Consider the following 24,113-nt stretch of genomic DNA (forward strand, 5'->3'; position numbering starts at 1 on the left):
TCATAATACTCATCAGGAAGTTCGTTACCAGCGAAGTGTAGAAGTTTGACTGGAGGGAATGGAACCTGTATTTGGGAGAGCCTGGTAAGTATATGCCCTCGGCGGTGGCAAGGAGTCATTAGAGTTAGCTTAGCTCTATTGTGCAGAGGACGTATCTTTTACTGAGGAAGCGAACTCTGTCCTGGTCATCGACATATCATCGTCGTCATCGACATCGTCATATTAATATGTCCTTTATAATACAGAGATTATAATACAGAGAAGAAAAATTTAAACAAATCAACTGAAGGTCTATACTTCCATGGAAGAAAAGATCAAACCATGGTCTTCGAAAACGCGAGGCAAATCATGAAAATTGAAGAGCATATAGCTTTAATTGAAGAACCAGGTAGTTTATATTTTGGACACTTAGCTCTTAACCAGTCTGGTGTCATAGATGTTGCTGAAGGAATATTAGACTACCTATAAAGCCATACTATAGATCAAATATTAAGTATCCTACTAAGAGAGATCATGTGGTAAGCAGAAAAATGCTCGTTCTATTTTTTATTTTTTCTTTTTTCTTTTCTTTCTTTAATTAATGAAAAAAACACACATTTGGTTATGGTACGGCTGTCAGATCCTGACCATTTTTACTGGAGTTAAAGTAGCAGATAGAGTGAGCAAAATCGAATACCAACTCCTTAAATGACGTAAGTGAATTATTGTTAAATTAAAATTAGTTATTTACATCATTGCTCTCTTGTAGCATAGCTCCGAAGATGGTTTTGTAAGCCGAAAGCGCTCAGCAAGGAATCAAAATCTTTTACACACTTCAAAAATACTTCCCTTTCCAATCTTTTGATTTCATAAGTGTGTACGAAAACATCAGTATTTTCATTACTTAAGATTCTGCCAGGACTGCCATCTACAAAATAAGTAATAGATTCTATTGAAAACAACGAGTCTTAAATCATCTCAGAGACTAGCAGGATGAAAAGCACACACTTTTATCACTATCAAATGAAAAGATTTCACAGTATCAGAACAGCATTGGAGTCACCAAGAGAGTATATTATTTATATCCGTATATTAATATATCGCAAACCCTTGGAAAAAGTAAACAGTGCAGTCATAGAACGAGTCTCTGAAGGTTGATCAAAACGAGACGAAGTCGAAATGTCACCACAGAAAATAAAATCGTATAAGGCTATTGCACTTCCGAATAAATTCCCAAGCAAATAATACGTTTTTTAATAATTTTTTTATTTCTTTTCGTGCAAAGTTTTTTTATTCAGAACGTCATCTTCACGAATTTTATTTAAGAAATAATAAAAACCTCTCTTGTTTATTTCATAATTATTCAATAATTAAAACTATATTTATTTAATTAATTACAAAAAGTTAGAGCATTATTAAAAACAATAGAAAAAATTGTAATCATACGCTCTCTGTTAACAATTCTTGAAAACTAGAAAGCAAAACAACGAAACCTGTCTTCTCAATTTAATGATTCATATATTACTCGGCAGATGGCGACAGTAATCAATAAAATTATATTTTATTTTTTTAGTTATAAAATTGTAACTGGTAACTTTGAACAATTAGAATGATCGTGACAATGACCTAAAATTATTAATTTAATATCTTGACATTGTAATTCCCAGATTTCTGTAGCACTGACTGTTTTATTCATTATATCTTTAAAAGACACTTCTAGAAAAAAAGTGTGCGTCATTATTGACTTTCCTTGGTCCACTTTAGTAATATTATCTAGTTATTTGCAAGATTTATAGATGAGTACAAGTAGTAGAAGGTAGAATTCGTGGCCAAAATGGCTAATTAATGTATTTACTATTTAAATGGGAATAAGCCACAATTAAAGGTTAAAGTAAGTTTATTGACGTTTCAACTTCCACTTCGGAAATCGTTCTCAAAATACAAACATTAGTAAATTGATATTGAGAACGATTTCCGAAGTGGAAATTGAAACGTCAATAAATTTACTTTAACCTTTAATTGTGGCTTATTTCCATTTAAATAGTAATTACTTTAACATGCCACAAGAAAATAGCTTCAGAGCAATGGCTAATTAATATAAAATCATCAACTAAAATATAAAATATCAACTTCTTAATATCAAAGATTGATTTTTTCTTAATATAAACCGTAGTGTATGGTGTAATATTCTTATTAGATAAAAAGCGTAATAAAATAATAACACATTACCTTTTCTGGATGTTTTAATCTCTAAGAACGATACTGGATACGAAACTCAGGTGTATAGAAAACCAACACACACCAACAGATATTTAAATTTCAAATCAAATCACAATATTAATATTAAAAAGGGAATCATTAAATACTTATACGATAGAGCCAAAATTACTTGTTCTAACCAAAATTCGTTCTTGGAGGAGAAACATTTGTTAACATCTATTTTATTAAAAAATGATTATCCTTTATCGTTTATAAATAAGGAATTTTCAACAATAGATCGAATAGAACAAAACAACTTAGAACGAGATCCTACAACATATACAAGGGATAATACGAGGAAAATAACAATACCATATATAAAAGGATTATCGGAAAAGCTTAAAAGGATAGGAAATAAATTCAACATTTCAACAACATTCAAAACAACAAACACATTGAGATCTATTTTGTCCAAAACCAAACCTAACAATGAACAAGAAAGGACAAAGAATTGCATTTATAAAATACCTTGTGAATGCGATCAGTTTTATTTAGGTGAAACATCAAGGCCATTAAATGTTAGAATAAGTGAACATCAATCCTATATTAAAAATAGAGAATTTGATAGATCTCAAATATGTAAACATGCATGGGATAATGAACATAGGGTTCAATGGAATGATTCAAATATAGTCCTAAAAGAAACGGATGGTAAAAAGAGAAAAATCAAAGAAGCGGCTCTAATTATGCTAAATGAGACCAATTGTGTCGCGAATTCCTCGGCAGAATGTAGTAGGATCTGGTTACCCATATTGAAAGAGGAAGTTATTAAAAAGAAAATACCAGTATTGGTAAGTCAGTAACATATAGAGAATACATCATTTATATTTTTTAAATAACAAACATATACAATCGGAATTTGGTATTTATTGAAGGTAAAATAAATGCAAGATCAAATACTTACCATGTCGGGATAGTATTATGAGGTTTTTTTTCCTGGTTTTTCCCTCATAATTTACTATGGAATCACTAACAGGAGAATTTTACTGTCATCATGGCATGTATTTGTCTTTTTAAAGACGAATTACATGTTATGATCTTTTCTGACGGATATTCTCAAGTTAAAGTTGATTTCATGTAATCGAATGAACTATCTTATAAGTAAAGTCGTCCCAGGAACGCAACTCAACAATATTGGCAATATCATTTTAAAGTCGTCTACTTTAAAATGTATAATGTATGTCTGAATTGTCAATATAGATGAGTCAGATAAAATTAAATTAATAGAAGAATTTTTCACTAAGTAACAAAAACAAAATTTGTTTAATTTACTAATGTTTGTATTTTGAGAACGATTTCCGAAGTGGAAATTGAAACGTCAATAAACGTATTTTAACCTTTAATTGTGGCTTATTCCCAGTTAAATAGTAATTAATAAAAAAAGGAGTCAGTAATCTATAAATTTTAATAGAATATTACAAAATAATGTAATCAAATATTAAATATTAAGGTAATTATTACCACAGTTCGTACACATTTAAAAATTATATATTCACAATAACATATTAGATAAAGAAATTGCAATGGATTACTGATAGACAAGAGAAGAAAGGAGAAAAATAAAAACATACAGATACAACAGAATCGTTAAGGAAATTAGGACGAAACTCCAAGTTGTAAGCAAATGCCTTGAAATAGAGGAACTGAGAAACTGATGAACTAAGTATTATAGGAAAAAATGAGATGTTTTATATTTACCAAAATGTGAAAGAAATAGCTTAAAGATACAGATCAACTACAAATAGTCCAATTGACAGACAAAGAAATATTGTCAACGAACAAAACAAATTGGTAAGTTGGAGAGAATATATTGATTGAAAATAAAAGAACGGAAACTCTTGGAAAATATATCAGTGAAACCTTTAGATAAGAAGAAAGCAGCTATATTACTATCAAAGTATACGAAAGCAAACGTTACAGGATATAAGATTGAAAATGCTTCAAGAATTTAACACAAATGCTAGAAAATTTAATAGAATAATGATAATTCCACTACAAAAAACAAAGAGCAGAGTTGTATCAAACAACCACAACGACCGACTAAGATGCAAATTGTAGGTAGAATTCAAATAGCTGTGAGTCACTCTACCAAATCACAGATATCTTGAGAGACAGAAATGGAAGAAGTAGAAGAAGAATAAGTAGAACAAATAGAGCCAAAACTTACAAAACGTACCTATAAGTAAAGAAGCTAATGGCACTGTTTGCAAAATAGCTGTTTAACGACGGGATCTATGTTTAATAGTGGAAGAAACAGATTTGATGATAAAGACGATAATATTGCAATTTGGTGTATAAACTGTCCTAGAATGAAAAATCTGAGTAAAAAAAAAACTTGTAAATTTTATTTTTAAAGTGAAGAATTCCAATCAATATTATTAGCTCCCTCAAAGTTTTGTAAAGAACTAATAGACCTCTTGTAATAGGTACAGTAGAAAAAATAAGCCAACTACAGTTTAGGTGATTTTAACGCCAAGATAGGAAAAGGAGTCGAAAATGTTGATGAGAAATATTTGGGAGAGCGAGATAATAGTACCTTATGAGATACTTTGCGATATTTCAATTTTCTAGATTTTTAATACTTTTGTGGACTTTTTCTGACTGACTGAAGCAAACAGGGTGAATCTAATAGTAAACTAATTTCCTGACATGAACTACCTTGGGTTTACTTCTAGTCTGGAATACTGGTCTGAAAAACTGGAGATTAGATCGTTTATTTTCTGCAGGACAGTGTACGAGACCCAGTTTCCTTGAAGTTTAGAACAAAGTGCTTTCTTACATTTTGGATTGTATGACCATACTGGGTCACCTCTTTGGAAAGTTGTACCGATAGCATGCATATCGACCCTGGCTGCTTTATCACTTTGAAGCTTTAAACTTTTACAAGCAAATCCGTAGGCATTTTCCTATTTTTTTCTCAAATGTACGATGTTTTTCTAGGATAAACCTTCTTCTTCGCAAGAAGGCAATCTTATTATCAAAATCTTTATTATTATCTTATATAATCAAAATCTTGATTATTATCTTATAATAATCAAAAGAATATTATTAATTCTTGCCATAATTCTAATTAAAAATTTCGTCCTTGATCAGAATGACACCCTAAAGGAACGTCATGTCTTAATACGACTTGTGATGTATGTTCTGAATTCTTCTGCTACTGTAGTCGCTTATTGATTAGGAAGGGGTTTAATTTCGGCCATTTTAAAAAATAATCCATTGCGACCATTGAGTCGTTGTATCCTTTCTCTGTCATTGGAAGTGAATCGAGAATATCCACTGTAAGTCGTTCAAAAGACTCTCTGAAAAGATATTGTGCCATTTTACTAATTCTTCGTGTTTAAAGACCTTTTCTATCGTTACATAAATTGCATTTCTTGTACCAATCTCCTACGTTTTGGAGCCAATTGATCTATAATACTAAAATCTCTCACGAACTCCGGTAAGTGTTCTTTCTTTTGACTCCAAAATGTCCTCTAGAAAGTCTGCTATGAAGTTCTTGCAACGTACCAATTATTAAACTGTACGTACTCCATCGGGACTTTCTTATTTCGGATATAATGGACCATTCGAAGCCTTTTTAAGGCTTTCCAGGGAAGTCTGATCATTATCTTCTTCCTCTTTAACTGTAGTCACCTGGAGACTTACTTATTCGGTTACATTCTCTTTTTCTTCAAGTCTTTTATAGTAGGTACTGTCATTTTCATTACAAACAGGGTCGCCTAGAAAGAATATCGACATTGTTATGAAGAAGCTCTTTTCGATGTACTACTTCTGGCTTTTTTAAATTTATTAGTCACTGCAAAGCGCTCTGGTCGGTTCTAATTATAAATTTTTTATTATAAAGGAGGGCATGAAAATGTTCTAGGGCTTTTATAATATCAAGAAAATGTTTTCTTGTAAAGCAGTAATTATTTTCAGCCTTTCCTATTATTTTACTAAAATTTTCCATCTTCTCGTGGATAGGCTAGGATAAGTGCTGTTGTATAAGTGGTTTTTTTAATCTATTAAGACATTTTTATAATCTGGTGTCCAGTCAAATTCAATGTTGTTTTCGGTTAGTCGATAAAAGGGCTGACTTATCACTATTCTGAATGGCAGAACTATTCGAAAACTCAATTACTACTTCTAGTTGAACTGTCAACTTCCTGTTTATATAATTTTTTTTAAACTTCTTCTTTTTCGTCAAATGACTTTTCTATATGGAATAAATTTTACAAAACTGTCGTAACAATACATTAAGACAATTCTGACAAGACGAATAATGTATCGTAACCACCACTTGGTATTAAGCTTCCACCCCGTAGGCTTGACAGTTTCCCCAACATAATAAAATAAATATCGTCAGATACCAAATACATTTATACTCACTCATCCGAGACATATTTAGAAATTTAATTCGTGGTGTTAAAAAACATATCAAGAAACAAAATCAATTGATGTTAGTCAGACAATTTTCAATTAAAGGTGACTAATCTACAAATTGAAGTAAACGGTAGCAGCAACCATGTAAAATGTCAGCAGTAAATTCTTACCGGGGTCATTTTTATTGTGTATCCTTCGCCCATGTAAATATGTAAAAAAGTAAGATAGTCTCATAAAAATTTGCCCCCGTAACAATATAAATTGGTGCGATTCACGAGTGTATAGTGAGACAAGTTCATTGAATAGTTTGAAAGATCGGTAAACTTATCAATATTTTGCTGGTCTATATATATTTACGTTCTTAGAAAGAATGGCAATGAGAGAAATATGATATTTTAGTTTATTCGTTAACATTAAACATGTGCATAGGCGTAGTGTGCTCTATTTCTTGGGAATACATTTATTAAATAGACTTTATTATTAACTTTAAAATAGTTTTGAGGTAAGTAAAGTAAATTTGAGGCAAGTTTATTCTTTATATAGTATTAACCCATTAACGGTCGCTCACTATACAAAGAGAAATTTGACAATTAATTTATTAGATTGGAATAAAAACGCGTAAGTTAAGACTAATTTCTATCTACTACTCATATCTATGTCGGCTCATGCTTTCTTTTATAATGTGCACTTCTTTATCCTCATCCTTTGGCTAATGCATATCTACTTGTAGCAGAGTGTGAACGAGATAATACACATGCTAATAATTTTTTTTTAAATCTATGTTATTCATTTCAAAATCGTAACGGTTATTCTGCGATGTATAAATATTTGTAAAATATAGAATGCTCTCAATTACTTTTTTTATCAAAAAAGAGTGAAAAAACTTCAATATATGACTTGCCTCCATGGTTGGCTTTTATATTGTCTAAATATCAATCAGACTGATGTTGAATTACTACTGAGCACGAAGGAATATCTGTTGTTACAATTTGAGACAAATTTGGATTTACTATTTTTGCCTGGTTTTTTCTTTGGACGTTTTATCTGTGGTTCAGAGGAATATTTTAATCAGAATCGTCAGAATTACCAATCACTTTTATTTCATATGTACCTGCAATATCCGATTTTATTGATTCTTCACAAATAATATTATCATCAATGTCTTCTACATCAGAAACTTTCTAATCTAATCTCGGTGGCAAATAAACCACATTAAGTGAGTTAGCATTTTCATAATCTGAGTCAGTAGTTAGTGCCATCTTTATTTTATATTTCGAGAATTTACTGAAATAAATAAATGCACTACTATATACACGTATTCACAAGATAATAGTTTAGCTTACTTCATTTTAATTTATATGATCTTCATACTATATTTTTATATTTATATAAACAAATAAACACAAGGAAACTTTCAAATTAAGAAAAACAAATACAACGTTTACAGCACACAGCAATTCTATAAATAGAGAATGAAGTGCAACGACGAGATCATATGTTAAAATTTCAGATTGTTTCGTCTAATGAAAAAATAAGTATTTTGCAAAGATTTCTGTTTTTTGAAGTACTGCATTAGGTACTCTATAATAACAATAAAATTTTACTTTATTTTGTTAGACAACTATACGATACCTCTTAAAAGACATATGATAATTTAATAATTATATCGGTCTTAGATTTAATTTTTACGTAATTACTTATGTGTTTAAATAAATAATTAAAAATTGTTTTGGTACGCCTCTGCAAAATTTATAAGTGGAATATGATTTCGTTGAAAAGTTATCGTTAAGAGCTTCGTTAAGTGCGATGTTGCCAAGTAATCACCTTCAATTAAAAATTGTTTTGGTATAAACTTCAGCGTCTACGTAAAAAGGAAGACGTTAAAGACTTAGTAAACCGAAAAACTATCAGTTATGACTTTTGGTAGAGAGCTAGAGCTTTTATAGCAAGATTGGGATACTCTGAAAACATATATACTAATATATATATATATATATATATATATATATATATATATATATATATAATATAAAACATATATAATATAATAGGTACGATAAGAAAAAAAAAGGTTTATGCCCAAGACAAACAAAAAAAGAATAAAGAATGAGTGATCGAAGAAATATAAGAAATATTACAGATAATTAACAAGAAAAGATCAAAAAGGGACCGAAAAAAGGTTTTAAATTGTCTCCCTAAAATATATATGCTAAAATCCACCCAAATAATATCAATGTTTGGTCCACATTCCCTGTCAAATTTCACTAAAATTACAAAGACCTCTTTATTATACACCGATTTAAATAAAATATGTAAAACAATAATACAAAAAGCCCTAGTTTTACTATCTTAATTAGAATCCCGATAAAAGCAGAGTCATTGACACCGCTAGTAACACTTGGGCACACACGATGTTGTTTTACGCTAAGTACAAGGCCATTCTTCCTGCCCATCGCTTTTGATTTAATTCCAACCATTACCATCGCCATCGCTCTATTTTCTACAATCGACTACTTGTTTTACATGCATTGTTAAAAAAGTCGTGCCTAGCGGAAATGCCTTTGTTTAGGCCAACAAACGCACTTTGTGAATCAGATATACATTACGAACCCGACCCAGCATTGACAGTTACGGGAGCTTCTTCTTGTATTTACCAAAGTGGTGTTTATAAAATATATATGTGTCAAGTGTTTTAAATTTAACAGTTTTTTCTTGTTGCTGAAAAAGTAAGTATGTCTACCATTTGAGCTTTTTGAATTCCTTCAAAATCTTTTTATTTCTAAATAAATTTAAATACCCTTGAAAACTAAGTATATTTCTATTTAAAAAAGTTCTGAAACTGTTTTCTTGTGGCATGCCAAAGTTTAATATTATGTTTATATGGGGTTAAGCCACAATTTTCATTCCTCATAAAAACAATCTATTTCTCCTAGCGATTATAAGTTTCCCCCTCCAAGAGCCATTCAAACTACCAGATGCGATATGGGTTTAACTTCTTGTTCTTCTTATGACGGTTTTCCACCAAACGAACAAAACAAAAACAAAACACAAACTCGTCTCAAATAAAACAAAACTGCAATTTTTCGCAAACTTTTTACAGTTGTGTTTATGCTTTGTTGTTTTCTAGAACTCGAAAAACAAAAACAAAACCGAAACAAACCCAAAACTCTTGTTTTCATCAAGTGGACTACATTTTGATTGAGTTTTGTTTTTGTTTTCGATTCTTTTTCACTGGTTATCACAAGTAAGTCAAAAGACAGTTTTTCTTCAGTAACCAACCAACGTGTTTAAGGAAGAAGATTCTTTTATTCATACCTGTGTCTGGTCGATACTGAACTCATTGGAAAAAGAGATTATTTCTATAAAGGATAAAACACATTGCAATATAACCAAACCACTTGGGGGTAAAATGCTGTCCTATGCCAGATTTTTTAATTTCTTTTAATTCCTTCACACCTCAAGCGACGGCTCACCATTTCTCGTTCCATCCCATTGCTCGACTATTACGACTGGTAGGAACCAGCACCCTAGCGGTATTCTTTTCATCCGTTCATTCGTAGGAAGCTACTATGATTAATGCTAGACACCCTATTATAATATTCTCTAAAATAATGAATAAATTATTAATTTTACGAGTGTCCCACTGATGTTATTAACTTATGATAACACTGCTATTCAAAATTATAAATAAATACAATAAATAATTAAATATATTTTTTAATTTTCTATAACAAACTTATGTCTTTGATCTGAGTACAAAAACTTGTAAACCGAAAAACTGCATTCTGCACCAACACATATGATTGGAGCATATTTTAAACTATTTAGTGATCGAGTATCAATATTAAAATTTTCCACACAGTTATCAAAAAGAATTAGCCACATTTGCTAAAAAAAAATATCCTTTATTTTTCTGTAATACAGAAATGCTGTCATACATGCTGTCATAGTAAGAAATACGTTTCTCAATTTTTATTTTATTATTATTTTTTTTTTATTTAAACAAATATACCCGCATCAACCACTAAGGGTTATTAGCGGGGGGACATACACAAACAGTAAGATACATATTGTTACATAAAAAAAAAATATTTTTTACAATCTGGTATATAGTTTAGTCATTTTAAGATAACTTAATAAAGACTGTAAATTTGACGTTAGTATACTTTTTAAATTATCACTAAGGGCACACGCGATTCTTTCGTTCTGGTACACTGGACACTCAACAATTATATGTTTAACTGACAACTGAGTGTTGCACTTGGTACACACCGGAGCAGCCTCCTTATTTAAGATATGCATGTGTGTAAGGAAAGTATGTCCTATTCGGAGTCGGTTGATGATGACTTGGTCTTTTCTATTATTTGGTAAGATGAGTTTGGTTCCTACTTGACTTAGACATTCTTTGAGTTTGTTAGCAGTGTGATCCCAAGTAGTTTGCTACGCTTTGTACACGTAGGGTTTGATATTTACTTTGTGATCAGACCAAGGCATTTGATTTATGATAGCAATACTTTGGTCGGTGGTTGCATTGCTTGCCAGAGAGTCCACTTCCTCATTACCACTTATTCCCATATGGGAAGGTACCCAGATAAAGGAAATATCTTTTTGTTGAGTCTGTAGATAAGATAACTCTTCTTTGATCTTGAGAAGTATGGCGTGAGTTGTATATAGCTGTTTTATTTCAAGTAATGCGCTCATTGAATCCGTGATGATAACAAATTTGCTTTCATTGATAGAACAACATTTTTTCACGGCCTGGTGAATTGCTAAAGGAAGATATTCGTGTATAAGAAGCTTAATGGATTCTATATGTGTAAAATAACCGTTGGGGTTCCACTGTAGTATGAATGTGCTGGCCATTAACTCTTTATGTGTTACTATTTATTGTTGGGAACTTGATTCTTAGTCAGTTTCGTCAGTAGAAGAAGGACTGTTGAGAAGCAGTTTCTTCTTCAATCTGGTGATATTGTTTTTTAAAGTTTTATTTTGTATTTGAGAATATATAAAGTTTAAAATTTCTTTTATTTCTTGGCGTTCATTTGAATAATTTTTAACAATGCGTTCAGGATGTTTTGAGTGAAGGGAATTTGCCAGAAAATCACATATTTCATGAAAAGTAAGTGTAAAGGAAGGGTTTCTATTTTCAATTTTTTCTTTAATTTGATTTAGAATAATTGGAATATCTTCTTGGGTTTTAGGCTTTTTCTTAAGTTTTTGAGTATCGGGAGGAGGTAGGTCATTTTCAAGAATTTCAGGAGAGGATATTTGTCTTTTAGTTGCAGGAGTAATTTCAGTGGTTTTTCTATCGCTTTCAATTACTAAGGAATTATCTTGGAATATTTTAGGTTGATTCAAGATTTGTAATTCATTGTTTGTTTGTGAGGAAGTGGTTTGGTCCTTTGTAGCTGATGCGTGATTTTGTATAGTATTGGGTTCTGGTTCCATTAATGTTTCGGTATCTTCTTGGTATTGGTTTCGTGGTTGATCTTGTAGCTGATTATATTTTTCATTGGTAGAGTTATGTATATTCACGTGATGGTCAGTTTCCATTTGATTAATTGAGTTGCTTGATGATGATAAAGAAGGACAGAGAAGGACAGTCAGAATCGTGATGTCCGACAATCTTGCATCTGGAGCAGTTTAAACCATCTATGGAAATGTATAGTCGATATGATGTATTGTCGAATGAGATTAGAAATGAGTCAGAAATTGATGCATTTTCTAAAGGACTTATGAACATTTGCCTCCTAAAGCTGAGTACGTGGCTGTATTCTGAGTCTTGCATGCCTACTCGTAGAAACGTCATGTTGGAGACGGATTTTATACCCATAGTTTTTAAGTGCTCTTCAATTATGCTATTAGGTATAGTAGGACATACATTAGATATGATGAGTCTCTGGGCAGGGTTATAAGTCTTCTTACTTCAATCTGGTTACCATCAATAAATATATATTTGTGGGAGCTAAGAAATTGATCAACTACATATTTAGAGGAGAGGTAGATGCAGATGCGGCTGTTTGCTATTTTGGATGCCCAAACAACATTTTTGGGCTGTACTATTGATCCAACAGCTTTTATATATTCGAAAATTTTTATTCCTTGTATGGTTGAAAGTATAATACCTTGGTCTTTTGAAGGATATTTGAAACTGTTTAATGCATTGGAGTGAGATATATGTGACGTAGTGGGTATATTTCGTGAAGTAGTAGCTGATTCCGGTTCATCCATCTTCGCGATGAGAATTTACGTACATTGGCACAGAGGATCTGAAGCCGGACCTGGCCACTTAATAAAATTGAACAGCAGCCTAGCCTAATTACTTGTTAGCAGCAAGAACCAGCAAAAAGTTGTTGTCGATAAACAATAAGTTGAATTGAAATCGATAAATTTGCCTTTTTAAGATTTGCCTTAAGATTTTGCCTTTTAAACTTCTGATTTTAAGGTTATTAATAATGCAGTTTTGTACTCACAGAATTCTACGATTTTCAGTACACTGTCACATTTAACTTTAAGTTGCAAACAGTATAAAAATTAAATTATATTTTTAATTTTAACTACCAGTAATTAACAAATTTGTCAGAACCGATATAAAGCTGTATGATCTGCTAGATATCGGGGCCGGACTCAATTTTTATTTTATTTTTCCCCCGACAGTGCTACTAACCCTATTATTTAAAAGATATTTTCAATATTTTAATTAAACCCACAGATTCTACTAAAGACAGCCTGTTTGATTCTAACTTTAAACTACAATCTAATACACAAGCTTAAAGGCTTTAATAAATGTTAGTTGTTGAGGTAGTAGTTTATTTTTCACCAACAAGAGCTCAACAATTTTCATTAGTCAACTCAGAAATTAACTGTTTTAGATCAGTAAAATTGGTACAATAAAAAAATGCTGCTTGCAACCAAGTCTCCAATCTTGTTCTTACTGGTTGAGGGAAAGGAAAAGATTGGGAAATTTTATCTTATAATACTGATTTTATAAAAGTACCTCGAGAAAACCTTTTATATATATTAGATACAAATTCATTAATAAGAGGAAAAGATTTTCCAGTTTCTTCCGCATCTTTTCCGCATTTCTACTAACACCAAGCTTAAACATGTTACATGTTGAACTTTTGAATAAAATATTTTAATATGTTGTCCTGCTTTCCTGCTTTGACCATATAAGGTGCAGCATCGGATAAGAACAGCAAAAACTTTTCACTAAGTTCACTAGTTCGCTAATTTTTCTTGTACGAATATTGTAACGTTATGTATTCGTTTTTTCTATCTGTTTGCAGACAATTAAATGTGTTTTTGAGCAGGAGTGCTAGTTAAGAACTCCAATCAATAAATGAGCTTTATAACGCCCAGCGGAATCAGTGGTTTCATCCATGCATAAGTATTATTTTTTGTTCCTTTGATTTTTCCAATCCCCGTAGAATACAAAGAATTGATGTTATTCCCTCTTAACTTTGTCTGGCTTGGAATGATAATTTTTAATATTTCTGAAGAAAAAACTAAAATTGTGGAATTGCGATTTTTATTTGAAGAATATATCAATTGTTATTTTTATTGTAAAAACAACAAACTAAAGATGTACCAGATGGGACGTGCAGTCGAACAGTTGAGAGATTCACAGATAATAAACTAATAAAATAAAAATAAAATTCTATGAAATTATGTAATGATGGTACGGTACTTTTGCTTAAACCTTGATCTTGCTGTGTATTCATGTATAAAATATGCATTATATGACAGTTTTTCCGATATTATGCAAAAGCTTTATTTTTTGCATAAAACTAACATACATAAAAACAAAAAAAAACTAAATATGCAAATTATGCTGCTTGAATAAATGCTTTTCTCTAGTGATATCACTTTTTAAAAAGAATTGTAGGATGCACCTTGAAAAATTCAAAGTTTCACTCTAAAATACGAATGAAGAAGAAAAAGAGGATGATTTAATTCCACCTTTTGCTTACTGATTCTCTATTTTTATCATTTGCTTTCCTTCTCAAATCGTTTTTTAAAGTTGCTCGATACATTTTTAATTGTTTTATTTTCTTTCGATTTCCTATTAGTCAGTCAAAGACTTTTACCTTATTATAACTCTATAAAATCAACTTTTACTGACGTGACAATCTTTATATGATATCCATACATTTAATATGTGTGAAAAAAGTCAAAAGCAACTCAAGAAAGATATCAACGTACTTTACATTTCCACTTGCATTGATAATCCATGTATATTGTTCTGTGCCGGTATAATTATGCACCACGTATATATTTTCATTTCTGTTTTTAGCTTTTCGCTGAATTAATTTGTAAATTTATTCTAAATATATGTAAAACTTCTTTTGCAAATATGTTTTTCTTGTCAGATAGATCTTAAGTGACTGTGTATATTGGTTGTTCTGCGAAAGTGTAGTCTAAAAATAAGTAAATATATGTATAGTCTAGTGAATAGATTGGGAGTATAAATTTTTCTAATGTGAATAAGTTGACAGAAAAAATACCAAAATGCCTAGTTATCAAATACAGGGTAAGATATGCTACTAAACTTGATAAATATATATTCTCCATGAAAGTTCTGAGAAAGTTTTTCTCGGGTCTTTGGAATAATCTAAATATTAAGTATTTAGTAAGTTTTTTTGTTAATATATAATTATTATATAAAGAAAATCAACCTACACTTAGTGAGAGAAAGATCCACCAATTGGTGTATCCCACAGATCTTTTTTTGCAATAATAATTATCTACTTTATTTTACTCATCTACTATAATATGACCTGCCCAGCTGGGCAGGTCACGTAGCCCGATATAATGACAACAGGTGGACACGGAGAATTCTGGAATGGAGACCAAGGACGACAACAAGAAGCATGGGAAGACCTCAAAAAAGATGGGTAGATGACATAAGAACAGTGGCAGGCAAACAGTGGATTAGATTGGCGCAAGATAGAGAAAGATGGAAGCAATTCTGAGAGACCTACATTCAGGAGTGGATGGAAAATGGTTGACAAAGAAGAGACTATAATATGTATAATATATGTCTGAATTGTCAATATGAAGGAGGCAGATAAAATTAAATTACTTACTTATCTCTGGTTTTACAAAGCATTTATTCTGTTTGTCATTTGCCCCATCGTAATCGCTATTTGTTTATAAGGTCCCTTTTTCCATTGCTATTATTATTTGTCCCTTCCACTGTAATCTAGGTAGTAATATTTTCCTCCCTCTATTTGGTTTCCATTTCCGAGTTCCCAGCAATATACTTTTCTCGTCCATCGCCACGCATATCTCCATAGCAGAGTAATTTCCGTTTTTTCTATTTCGTCATTTAGTGTCTTCTTCATTTGGCACTTTGTCCATTAATGTCAATCTGCAGCTTCTTCTCCAAAACATCATTTTGGCATAGGGCACTTGCTTAAATACTTTCAGTGGAGGCGACTGATCAACGCACAACCTCACAAGAAGTGGTGAAAACTTGCATGATTCTTTATCTAACTAACTAGGCACCACGGGCTTTGTTGGGATTTGAAAGATTGGTCAGGCTGGCTGTAGGAAATCTGGAAAGACAGATTAGGTTTCGCTGAATCCTGCAAGCTATCTTTAGGCTTTCTACATTGCGCCAAATCATCGTAGTTTTCAATTTTCACGTGATTTTTTTAAAATTTGATGACATTACAGTATAAATCCAATGTGTCTTACGAATAATGAAAACAAAATAAAAAGGACGTACAATATGGTCAAAGGATTTCCCGTAAAACAAACGAAATGAACAAAACAACAATATTGTACAATCCAACAGAGAAATCCCCGTAAAACATAAACGAAAATGATTGCCGACTTGGGAGATTTTAATTCCATATTTTTTTTATTTAAGCCAAAAAATGATACGTAACGCTTTGTTCCAACCCCCCTCCCTCCCTTGTAATGCACCGTAACGTTTTACAAGACCTGCCTCCCCCCTAATTGCGTTACGTACTACTTGAACGACACCCACCTTTATTTTTACAATATCGACAATCGTTGTTAAGAAAATTTGATTCCAATTAAAAACTACGGTTTATAGTATCATACATACCTAAGGTGTCATTTCTTTTATTATTTTATAAATTCTAATTAGCAATTATACGTTTGTTGTCAAAAATTCATTACATAAGCATGATTCGTTCCATTGCTCTTTGCGTTGTTTCTAATTTTTTAGCAGATTTTTTGGTAAGGGCTACTGTCTCCAAGCCGTAAGTACAAACTGGTAGTATGCATGTGTTATACACCTTTTTCTTTAAGTTTACAGGAATGGAGGTGTTTTTCAAGATATATGCTAATTTGCCGAAAGCGCCCCATGCCAGTTGTGTTCTTCTTTTAATTTCAGCATCTTGATTTGGTTTTCCTAGTTTGATAACATGACCTAGATATACATAATGTTCAACATTTTTATAACAATACAAAATCATACCATAGAAAATGTTGAATATTATATCGATGTATAGACAAATTATAAATTAATAGGAAATAAAAAAAAATAGAAAAAATAAACATGTTATCAATAATATAATTTAATATTATTACTCCAAAATTACTCATAAAATGGCAACGTTCCATTAAAAATAAGAAAACTTACAGTGATTTTTCAGTCTACCCAAAAGTAATAAATTAATAAAAAAAATATTAAATTAGAAGGTTAAGCATGTTTTACCTCCCCCTCCTGGTTTAAATTTTCAGAAATATACGAGAATAAATTATTAAAAACTTATGATTGAATTGTTGAGTGAATGATTCTGTATAGCAGCGTTTCCCAAATTGTGGGTCGCGACCCGGTACCGGGCCACGAAAGCAAAATGGCGGGTCCCTTCGCCTCGCCGTTTTACATCTTGCTTTTTCAGGTCGCGCTCTGACTGACGCCACTGCTTTTATTTTAACCTCCCACTACCACATCCACAAAATTACAAATTAAATTGAATTTGACGATGGATAAATTTGATATAAAACAAGTACAAGTTCTAAGACTTGCAAAAATAGACCGTCGAGTGATCTGCAGCCGGGTACAAGTTCTAAGATCGACAATATGACAATAATAATAGACAGTCGAGTAATGTGCATCCAGAGGCAGGTACGAGTGGTAATTACAAACAGCCGCTCAATGCGCAGTCTACAACGGTCATAAAAAAAAGGAGGCCTGGACTCAACAATATGTTGAAGATTACTTACAGTTCGGTTTTATAAAGGGTACTGATGACAAACCATTATGCGTTATTTGTTATGCTGCACTTTTAAATGAGTTTCAAATAGCTTTTTTTATAAATAAAAAGAGAGAATTAATAGCTACCAAAATGACTACGCCTTTGAATTTTTCTCAGAAAGCTCAATTTGAAAATCTTGTACTGGCTTCTCATCAAAATGATTTGCTGAAACCGGTATACACCATTGCCGAGAAATTAAAAGCAGGAAAAGCAAGTGAATTCGCTGGCTTTATCAAATAACACAGTGCAGCGTAAAATTGTGGAGATGGCAGATAATATTAAAGAAACTATTAAGTCGCTTAAAGAAGTGTTACTATTTTTCCTTGCAAGTTGATGAAAGTACAAACATATCAGATAATGCGAATCTAATGTGTTTTGTAAGATACGATTTTGAAAATACTATTTACTAAGAATTTCCATTTTGTAAATATCTGTCAACAAGAACAACTACTGAAGAAATATTTAATCTGATTGACAGCTATATTAATGACAATGGAATTGAATGGAATAATTGTGTGGAAGTAAGTAGCGATGGAGCACGGGCAATGGCAGGCGCTTGTACTGGACTTTTTCTTAAGATAAAAGCCGTAGCACCAGAATGTGTTTGGTCGCATTGTAGCATCCACAGAGAGGCATTAGCTGTCAAAAAAATGCAACTGCTTTTAACCGAATCTATGCAAGAGTGTGTAAAATTTATAAACTTTATAAAATTTCTCCTCAAGATTATTCTCTGCTTTGTGCAAAGAAATGGGAAGTGAACATGAACATATTTTTTTACACAGCGAAGTGCGTTGGCTATAAAAAGGGAATGTTTTAAAAAGACTTATTGGATTGAAGGAAGAAATTTAAATATTTTTAGAACAACATCCTTCAACGACTAGGGATGCAATATTTCAATTTAAAGACAGTTTTCATGACGTTAATTGGATAATTAAGGTAGCCTATCTTTGATATATTCTTGACTTCTTAAACAATTTAAATATGACACACAAGGTAGTAATGTAAGTGTATTTAAAGTACAAGAGAAGGTGGAAGCTGCAATAAAAAAAACTTAATTTGTGGACACATCGCGCGGAAACAGAACATTACAAAGCAAACAGAACTACAAAAAGAGTATAACGTGAATTCATTGTCGGATAAAAATTTAGTGGCTTCTAAGGAATACCTGCTAGGACTGGAAGCAAATCTTAAGGAATATTGTCCCCCAATCCTCAGCACCATTTACAATAGACGTAGAATCCGAGACAGGAAATCCGGATTTAGTAATTGAACTATCGTGTGATAGAGCGCTCAAAGACATATTTGACGAAATGCCACTGATGGATTTTTGGCTGTCTTGCCGCCAGGAGTACCCTCTTTTAGCAGGAAAAGCGATAAAAGTGTTAGGCAGGGTTTTCAACACTAATTTTCCTCAAAAATAAATATAGGAACCGTTTGGAAGTCGAACTGGACCTGAGGATAAAATTAACATCTTTTCCTCCAAACGTGAAGTTTTTATTTAACCAAAAACAACTGCATACTTCTCATTAATAAAGTATTTGACTTTTATTGTGTTTTATTCAATTTTTGTTTAAGCTAATGATTTTTTATTAAAATATATAAAACTATAACAAATATTTTAATATGTTTTCTTGTACACACACACCAGGGTATGCAAAAAAAAATAGTGGGTTACGAAGTTTAAGCACAAAAATAACCGGGCCACGGAAAAATAAGTTTGGGAAACGCTGCGGTATAGTATAGTATCTGAAACAATTTAAACGGAAGAAACTAGAAACTTGTAGAAACTTAAGTAATTATTAAATTGGACTAATAATATAATTTTGATGTTTAAGGCAATTTGTAAAAACAAAATATGCACAGAAAAGATAAATAAATATTAAATTTGTCTTTATACCATTATTATAAAAATATAATTACTTATTTAGAAAATATAATTTAAGGTAGCTTTGCTTGACACGGGAGGGGATGTGGGACGGGACAGTAAGACGTCCCGCGGGACATGGGACGGGACGAGGGACGGGACATCAAAAATAACTAAGGAACGTGACGCGGGACGGGACAGATTTAAAGGACAAGAGCCTGTCCCGCATCCCGCTGACCCGCGTGACACCCTAGTTCCTCCATCCTTCCTTTAATTATATTCCAAGTATTTGTAAATTTTTGTTTTAATTCGTGTATAAAGGTCAAAGCGGTGTGTTTTAGTAGTTCTACAGGAATATCTGCAACTTGTGTTTGTCTCTTATTTCGTAAGTTGTAGGAGTAAATTTATATCTTTTTTCTTGTAATAACTTTGAGTAATATTTTACCCGTTCGTCCATTTGTATTAGTTCTATGTATACCCTTTCATCGGTATGCAGTCTGAAGTTCTTCAACTTTTTCATGTCTCCCTTTGCCAATTACTATCATTTTTAGCTTTTTTGGAATATAAATTTTTAGAATAACTTTGATGCTTTGTCTTGAACTACCCAAGACCCAACTTTAACGGAATAGCAAAGATGTAGAGTGATTTTAGCTAATTTTGTAGTTTTTTGAGCAACAAATTAATTTCACCATTTTTTTAATATGCTATGTTAAAAGTTTTTGCTATTTTAAAAGCCAAAACTTTGGAATTTTATTTCAAATTCTTACCTCATTTTTTACTTTATGAAAAATTTTTAAAAATTGAATTTTTCGCATTGAATTATTATTAGTAACTAAACAAACATCATGGATATTCACATAAAGTTAGAATAGCAAAAGAAAATCATACCTGCGAGATTGAACGCCATATAGGCTTGGAATGGGCAAAATTTGGTAAGATGCGACATATTCTAAAAAGAGCGCTACCGATTTACTTAAAGAAACCAATTTATACTGCCAGTAGTAACATATTATGGATCCGAAACATTAACCCAAAGAGCAATGGAAAGAGCAATTTTGAAGATAAACAGAAGAGATATGGTACCAAACAGGACACTAAAGGCAGTAAGATAGAAGACTAAAACAACAGATGTTACAGACAAAGATTGCACAAGCCAAATGAAACTAGGCTAGCCGTATAGTACGTTGTATTGATAATACATGAACCCAAAGGCTCATAGAATGGAGACTTAGAGAAAACAAGAGACAGAAGTAGACTACCAAAATAATGGATAGACGACTTACGAAAAATAGAAATGGGTTGCAGAAAGCACAGGTAGGGAACAGTGCAAGAGGACGGAAGGGATCTATGTCCAACAGTAGATGCAAGAGATTGACAGATGATGACGATAAAAAACAGCTATCTTAATAACTTGTAGGAAACATCTAGGTTCCTTTCTATAGGTATTTATCAATTAAAAAAATTACCACGTGGTCTTTGTTACTTATTTCCCTGAACTAGTATATTGTAAGGAGTAGTTCAAAATCAAATAGATAGAGTTACTGTTGCAGTACTTATATACTTTTATATTTCTTACTACAAATTCTGCTTCTTTCATTATAGAAACTAGAAAGTTTTTGTGCATATAGTAAAAGGCAATGAATATATCTAGAATATTTTGTTTAAGGTAAAGGCACACCTTGTATAGAAAACCTTCTTAGGGCAGCGATGTATCAAGAGGTGTTTTGCCTCTCTCGAGGCATCGAAGCTCTTCGATTACTCAACAACGAGCCAAAGGAATGCACGAATTTCGAAAGAAGTAGTGCCTTAAGACGACGGGTTGTAAAGAATCAAAAACGGCCAGTGTTGAAGAGACAAAATTCCAGAAGAAGCTTCGATGAATGTTTGGAAAGATGTGGGATTATTGAAGAATCTGTCAACACTGTAAAAGATGGATACTTGAAAGAGTAAGTATAGTAAATTATTCGATAAGTTTGTGTCATGATATGTTTTGCATAATTCTATTAAATCATTTTTATGGAACAAGCTTTTTATCTAAAACAATTATTGCACGAACCATAAAGCTTAATAGCGGATTTAAAAAATATATACACAGTATAATAAAACAATAATTAAATTAAAATTTAATTATATAAATATAGTCTCATAAATTAGTATTAGAGAGCCAGAGAGCTATTTTATTTTATTGAGTGTTACTCTGTTAAATTACTAATTACTTCTGTTTCGACATTTTGATTACTTTTCAATATTATTTAATATCTGCATATTTCTATCTGTATCTTTCTAAGGTCATTTTCCACCAAGTTTATCCATTGTACTTCAATCCATGTCTTGCTGTTTGACTAATATATGAAATATAACGAAACAATTTTACTGTTATCATCGAGTGGTTGTCTTTGTAAAGACTATTATTATAATATGATTTTTCTGTCGGTTATTCTAAAGATAAAGTTAATTTCATGTCCAATCAAATCAACTATGAACTATCGTCCAATAAAGTCCTCCCAGGAACGCAACTCAAAAATATTAACAATATCATTTTAAAGTCCTTTAATTTTTTTTTTTATTTTCGAAAATATGTGTCTTGACAGCTAATGGTCATTGAAACAGGTACAATTTACATTCATGTTTACATGGTTAATACTTTACATTGGGTAGAAATTAGTTACAATACATTTTTTATAATACATTTTGTTTGAAATTAAATTGTATAACTTTGTTTTTTTTTAAGTTTAATACATTTTCATAGTTGCTGCTGTTTGAGATAAGTATGTCTTTTAGGTTGTTACCAAGATTGTATTTTCTTCTGGCCGCTAGGTCGTGTTGAGAGTCAAGAAGTACATGTGTTACGGAAGTCGTGGTGTTGCAGTACTGGCACAAAATCTGATTACTGGAATTCATTAGGTGTCCATGTGTAAGGCGTATGTGCCATATTCTCAATCTTCGAATGATAGATTTGTACTTTCTTTTCATTGGTAGGGGCTGGTTGTAGAAAATGTTTGGTTGGAGAACGCTTAACTTGGTATTGCTTCTTTTGCAATGATCATTCCAAAGGTCCATTATTTTATGTTTGAGTGTTCTTTTTAGATCTGATGATGTTTGAATGCCTGTTGTTACGTTAAGAGAACATGCTTGTTTTGCTGCTTGATCGGCTTTTTGGTTACCTGGAATACCAACGTGTGATGGGACCCACAATATTGTTACTGTAATTCCATTAGTTTGAAGACGATTACATATACTCAGATTTCTTGAACTATGGTCTTATGGACTGCATGGAGGACAGAGAGTCCGTACAGATTGCTATAATTTTATCATCGTTAAGTGGGTCCTTTACTTTAAAATGTATAATATATTTCTGAATTGTCAATATGAAAGAGTCGTATAACATTAAATTATTAGAAAAAAAATGTTTTTGTATTACCAAATATCAAAACAATAAAAAAACTGTTTAATTTGTATTTTGAGGACAATTTCCGAAGTAGACGACGAAACATAAAAGTAAACGTATTTTAAACTAAAATGAATAAGACATTAAGCTATTTTCCACGTTACAGAGTAGTAACAAAAATATAAATTGTTTAAAATTCCAAAAGTCTGTATGACAGGAGATTGGACCAGAAATTGTTGGACTTTATATTTAGTAACATTAGAAACCTTGGGAGAAGCTAAAAACAGAGTCCAAGACAAAGTTAAAATAAAGAAGAAGCCAAACGTTGCATCGAAGAAAAGTAAATGCTTTACGTGAAAAGTATGAACCTAAGCCCCAGAAGACATACAGATATACAAAAAGAAAAACAAAGAAGTAGAACGAATGATATAAGAGTAAAGAATAAAGAATGGCAAGTAACAAGCGCATAGCGCGTAGAAGAAAAACTATTACAGGGTGTACTGTTACTATTACACTTAAGCGATCTCAAAAATCCCATACTTAATGAGTACAGGATCCCACTTTTCTTAATATGAGGATATAAGGTTGCTGACAAAAAATCGTCGCAAATTGGGGTTGCCAAGCTAACGCAAGGTACCAAAGATAAAGTATTGTATTGTTTTAACTGTGTCGCTAGTTCTTCCATTTTTCCTGTTTTCAGCAGCGTCCTCACGTTCCATGTTCCAATGTTTTTTGTCTATCTCTTAATTCTCTTTCTGTTTTTTGTATTTTTCTTATTATTCTGAATATACTTCGAGTCATGTTTCTCTTTGTTTGCATCGTCTCTTTCCCTTTCATCCATCCATTCTTCTATTTCTAGTTTTTTGAAGCATTTTCAATCTCTATGAGTTTATTTTCTTTTGAATTCCATTTCAGCACCATGTCGTCTATTTCTAATATCTGATTTTTACTTTTGCCCCTTTTCTTCTTTCTTGTTTTGCTATGTCTCTGATTTCATTTTGTATATTTGCTACCGTCTCTT

The 24,113-nt window shown here is 31.7% G+C and overlaps 1 protein-coding gene across 3 annotated transcripts in view; it reads left to right on the forward strand.

Moving 5' to 3' along the window:
* Positions 1-24,113, forward strand: part of stac (C2 and C2B_Munc13-like domain-containing protein staccato) — a 188,754-nt gene that overhangs the window by 14,369 nt on the left and 150,272 nt on the right. Inside the window, exons 1-2 of one of the 3 annotated variants that reach the window (XM_072537026.1) lie at positions 9,168-9,329; positions 21,371-21,650. In XM_072537026.1, the coding sequence (XP_072393127.1) occupies positions 21,412-21,650 (239 nt within the window). In that variant the 5' untranslated portion in view covers positions 9,168-9,329; positions 21,371-21,411. Of the gene's footprint in view, positions 1-9,167; positions 9,330-15,099; positions 15,137-21,370; positions 21,651-24,113 lie in introns of those variants that run through there. The other 2 variants (XM_072537025.1, XM_072537024.1) reach the window with 2 other exon arrangements.

The sequence above is a fragment of the Diabrotica undecimpunctata genome, chromosome 7 (assembly GCF_040954645.1).
Source record: "Diabrotica undecimpunctata isolate CICGRU chromosome 7, icDiaUnde3, whole genome shotgun sequence".
NCBI lineage: Eukaryota > Metazoa > Arthropoda > Insecta > Coleoptera > Chrysomelidae > Diabrotica > Diabrotica undecimpunctata.